The 5000-nt window shown below is 38.8% G+C and overlaps 1 protein-coding gene across 1 annotated transcript in view; it reads right to left on the bottom strand.

The window, feature by feature from the left end:
• The window catches only part of nan (transient receptor potential cation channel subfamily V member nanchung), an 80284-nt gene that overhangs the window by 41550 nt on the left and 33734 nt on the right, over positions 1-5000 (bottom strand). The window contains 1 exon segment of the mRNA XM_067109312.1: positions 1972-2053. Within this exon segment, the coding sequence (XP_066965413.1) occupies positions 1972-2053 (82 nt within the window).

Here is a 5000-nt window from a genome sequence, read left to right as displayed (position 1 = left end):
TTTAAATATATATGTATTTATAGGAATGTCTTTTACTGTAATCCAGCAGTATGATACGAAGATAAAAAGGCCCATTACAACACTGTTTCTCAAAAATATATTGTTTTATTGGCCTCATATATGTTATATATATATATATATATATATATATATATATATATATATATATATATATATATATATATATATATATATATATATATTTGTATGTATATATATATATATATGTATATATGTATATATATACATACATATATACATACAGTTTATACATTTATTCATTATTCATTCATTTATCTATACATTTATTTTCGTAGAAATGTTCTCGATACATTCGGATTAATAAGCGAGAACCTAGAATTTTTTATTTTTTTTATTTTTATGATGAAAAAATACTTTCCTTTGTACTCCGTTTTTCCACGAGAACTTAGAATATTTACACCAATTCATAATAAGTCAAGTATTTCATGTTTATAAGAAATAACGAAGGAAAAAAAGACATTTTTGCACATTGGATAATAAATTCAATTGAATGAATAGATATCGCATTCAACGATGTGTATTTTAGAGTTTGGTAAATACAGAGAGAGAGAGAGAGAGAGAGAGAGAGAGAGAGAGAGAGAGAGAGAGAGGTGAGTAATGCTTATTTGACTGATTGAGTTATCTGGCGTGACAACTGCAAGGGTCAGCAACAACGATGACGTGAATAATAATAAACACCCATGCAACCATTATAATGTCAATAAACGCACATCATATAAAGGTTCAGGAAGTTGTCTGTTACTTTCTGAGATATAATGACATTATCCTCACTACATACCCTTTTTTCTCTAAACATCAAGCAGCCTCAGGAGGTAATAATCACCCCATTATCTAGAAGAGCTTACTAATATCCGTCACCTGCCATTGTCGGGACGACGTTTCATTTCTTTGGTGTGTTACGATTATCATGAATCGCTTTCTTCCACTTTCTTTGGGCTTACGACTTTGCCAAATTTCGCACTTTAAGTTTTGAGGCCACGCCCCGTCCCCCCACCCCCACACCCCTTAGTTTCTTTTTTTTTTCTTCTTTTTTTACTCAAGTCTCGTTAAGCCTTTTAAAAGTTTTCGCGAACTCGTAATGGCGACTGCCGCTGATGACGTGAGGGTGGGCAAGTAATGTCTTTCACCATTCATTAAACGAGTATTTTCTGTATATCCCGAGTCTTTATTTTGTTGGGGACGAGTTACGTATTTCCTTGTCTCTATTCTCTTCACATAAATAGCAATCATACTGCTGTGTTTCCCCGAGGATAAAGTATCAAACATAAAAGGAATTGTATCAATTCTTCACTCAGTTTGTAATCGACCAAGTAATGTTTTAAACTTTTCCTTTTTCCTTTACCAGAATGCCGTATCACTTCGATGTTCAGATTATCTCTCTCTCTCTCTCTCTCTCTCTCTCTCTCTCTCTCTCTCTCTCTCTCTCTCTCTCTCGTCCTTTTATTATCAAAGGAATTTTATAAATTCTTTGCTCAATTTGTAATCGATAGAGCAATGTTTTAGTACCATGAACAATAACGTTTTATATTCCACCAGAATCCCATACCAACTCGACGTTCAGATTCTCTCTCTCTCTCTCTCTCTCTCTCTCTCTCTCTCTCTCTCTCTCTCTCTCTCTCCTCCTTTTATTATTGAAGGAATTATTGATATTTTTCATTAAGTTTGTAGTCGATATAGTAATGTTTAATAACCGTAAATAATAGTTTTACCCGTTTTGTATTTCACCAGAATGCCTTACCACCTCGACGTTCAGATATTCTCTCTCTCTCTCTCTCTCTCTCTCTCTCTCTCTCTCTCTCTCCTCTCCATGCAGACATGCACGCAACCATACTTTGAAATTGCAACGGAAATTTTTACTCTCTCTCTCTCTCTCTCTCTCTCTCTCTAATACTTTTATACGTAGCGCCATTACATTTTATTATACCATACCTTTGCCAATATCAGCCGGTAGCATTCTTCCTGCCCAAGACAAGCAGCAAAACTGAGTGGGTATTCTCCCCAGTAGACGTATCTGTCCAAATAGAAATGAACATTATATAAACAAACAAATATTTCGGTAGTTTCTCCAAAACAGTTGTCTTTCATTATCATATAAATAATTGCTGTAAGAAATAAAATTAAGAACAAATACTTAAGAGATCTGCTAGGAATGGTGTTTGATCGGACATCAGTGAGAATGGAATTATGACGTAATTTGATTTCAGTTGTCATAAGAAAAGTGTTTATGTTAAATTAACCCATATTATGGTTATGGCTGATACTTTTGTCAGAGAGAGAGATGGCAGAGAGAGAGAGAGAGAGAGAGAGAGAGAGAGAGAGAGAGAGAGAGAGAGAGAGAGAGAGTAAACCCTTCTGTTGCTATTTAAGAGAATATTTGTGTATGTGTGTATGACGAAGAGAGAGAGAGAGAGAGAGAGAGAGAGAGAGAGAGAGAGAGAGAGAGAGAGAGAGAGAGAGAAGAGGACCTAATTCCCCTCATAACTTTTGCCCATAAAGGAAAAATGGGCGCAGGGTTGTTTATGTGCAAGAGTTGCTTACAGCAGCAATTTCATCCTCTCTAGAACTTATGCCCATAGAGAGTTTTTTTCCTTACAGATTATGCTGGAATGTTGCTCGTGAGAGAGAGAGAGAGAGAGAGAGAGAGAGGATACAAGAAACATGTTGCATTTTCAAAGAAGTTCAGGAATAATGAGCTAACATAACTGTAGGATCTCTTTATCTTCTAGATTACACTAGATTATTGCTCGTGAGAGAGAGAGAGAGAGAGAGAGAGAGAGAGAGAGAGAGAGAGAGAGAGAGAGAGAGAGGATACTAAAGAAACATGTTGATTTTCAAAGAGTTCAGGAACAATGAACTAAAATAACTGTCTCTCTTTATCTTCTAGATTACAAGAATTTTCAAGAGTTTGTGAGAGAGAGAGAGAAGAGAGAGAGAGAGAGAGAAAAGAAGAGAGAGAGATAGAATCCTCTCCTGTACAACAAGAATTTCAATGTTTTTGTGTGACAGAAAGAGAGAGAGAGAGAAAGAGTGGAGAGAGAGACCCTATGAGAGAGAGAGAGAGAAAAAAATACGACCACCAAAACCCAGAGACAAAGAGCAAGCAAAGGCCTCCGCTAAAGTCCGATCGGTGGCATCCTTCCAGGGACCAGGGACTCCTCCCGCGCGGCGGCGGGGGGCGACGCCCCTCCCCCGACGGGAGCCGCCCCTACCTCCAACCCCATGCCAAAAGGGCCTCGCTCCAGCTAATACTGTGGTAATGTTAGAGGTAAACACGAGAGACCAAGGGGAACCGAGGCTAAGCCCTGATTGCATTGGTTGCATTGGATACCATAACGCAGGACAAAAAGTCGCGGTTGGGGAGAGAGAGAGAGAGAGAGAGAGAGAGAGAAAGACGGATGCGAGGGAAAGAAGAAGACTGGCTGACAGAGAGACAGAGAGACCAAAAGTCGGGTTGGAGGGGGTGAGAGAGAGAGAGAGAGTCTGGAACATCAAAGTCAAGTGTGAGACTGTGAAGGGGAAACATCCTATGAGAGAGAGAGAGAGAGAGAGAGAGAGAGAGAGAGAGAGAGAGAGAGAGAGAGAGAGAGAGAAGGGACAGACAGGAGGGAAAGAAGACAGACAGACAGGACAGACAGACAGAGAGAGAAAAAGAGCTGAGAGAGAGAGAGAGAGAGAGAGAGAGAGAGGAGAAAGAGAGAGAGAGACAGAGAGATAAAAATCGGTTGGAACAGAGAGAGAGAGAGAGAAAGTCAGAGTGAGGGAGGGAGGGGAAGGGGAGAAGAACATCCTAGAAGGGCTGAGAGAGAGAGAGAGAGAGAGAGAGAGAGAGAGAGAGAGAGAGAGAGAGAGAGAGAGAGGGAAAATAAGAAAATTAAAAGACTGGACGAACTGGAATCATAGGATAGATGACCATAAAAGTTAATAGATATTAATTCCGAGAGATTGCGAAGGTAAAGAAAGTTAGAGGAAATAGTTTCGTTAAATATAAGATAACAGCGTCTGTTCTTATTGGTTTTCGAACGAGACACTAACAGACACACAGCCAGTTGTAAAACCAGACATTTCCTATCATTTTTGTCAACTGTGACTATTAATCTGAGTTCCAGTATGATAGTCACAAATTTTAGTGGTCCCCTTCTTTCTCTCTCTCTCTCTCTCTCTCTCTCTCTCTCTCCTGATATAATTCATTCTCACTTCAGTTGCGTCTGAAGCAGTGCTCGCAGTAAGATCCTTGACAGATTGGACATTAAGCACAGGAGAAATTCCATGCGCAAAAATTGGCTGGAATTGAGCTCCTTTCTGGAACCACCAAAGACTCAAGTGAATGTCGAAATGTTCATCTCATCCCCGGGTGGAATATCATATCTTCTATTCACTTCTCTGAGAGCACTTTTCAGCATTCATTCTCTTCTGACATTATTCTTTTATCCACACGCAAAATATTCACTGGTTATTGCATCTGATAAAAGGTTCACTGGCTATTGCACGTGATAAAATATTCACTGGTTGTTGCATCTGATACAGTGTTGATTTAAGAGGGAAATATTGCGCGGTTATGGAATATGCTTTTTTCTTCAAACAGATTTCATGAATATTTTCTTCTTGCCTGGTAAAATGGGTGCTGGAAAAGATGTAGTTAAATTGCAATTAGTTTTCCATAGCAGGGTTTTTCAGAGAGAATCTATGAATTTGATGGTGATATTATTATCATCATTCACTAGTGCTGTTACTACTGCTAGCACCAGTAATAATAATACCTCCCTTTTTCCTCATCCCCTCGTGATTTCTAACGACAACCAGCAGTGGCGTTTGTAATTACAGAATCATCCCTTTTATATTTATTAATGATAATAATCCTGGATATCACCATGTTCACTGCCATGCACGAGGCCTCCTGGAAGCCTGGAAACCTGCTCATTCACAACAAAAGCAACACTTTCATAATAAACTCCCTGATT

This window comes from Macrobrachium rosenbergii, chromosome 9 (genome assembly GCF_040412425.1).
Source record: "Macrobrachium rosenbergii isolate ZJJX-2024 chromosome 9, ASM4041242v1, whole genome shotgun sequence".
Taxonomy (NCBI): Eukaryota; Metazoa; Arthropoda; class Malacostraca; order Decapoda; family Palaemonidae; genus Macrobrachium; species Macrobrachium rosenbergii.
Note: the sequence above shows the minus strand (reverse complement) of the source record. Positions and strands in the feature narration are given on the sequence as shown.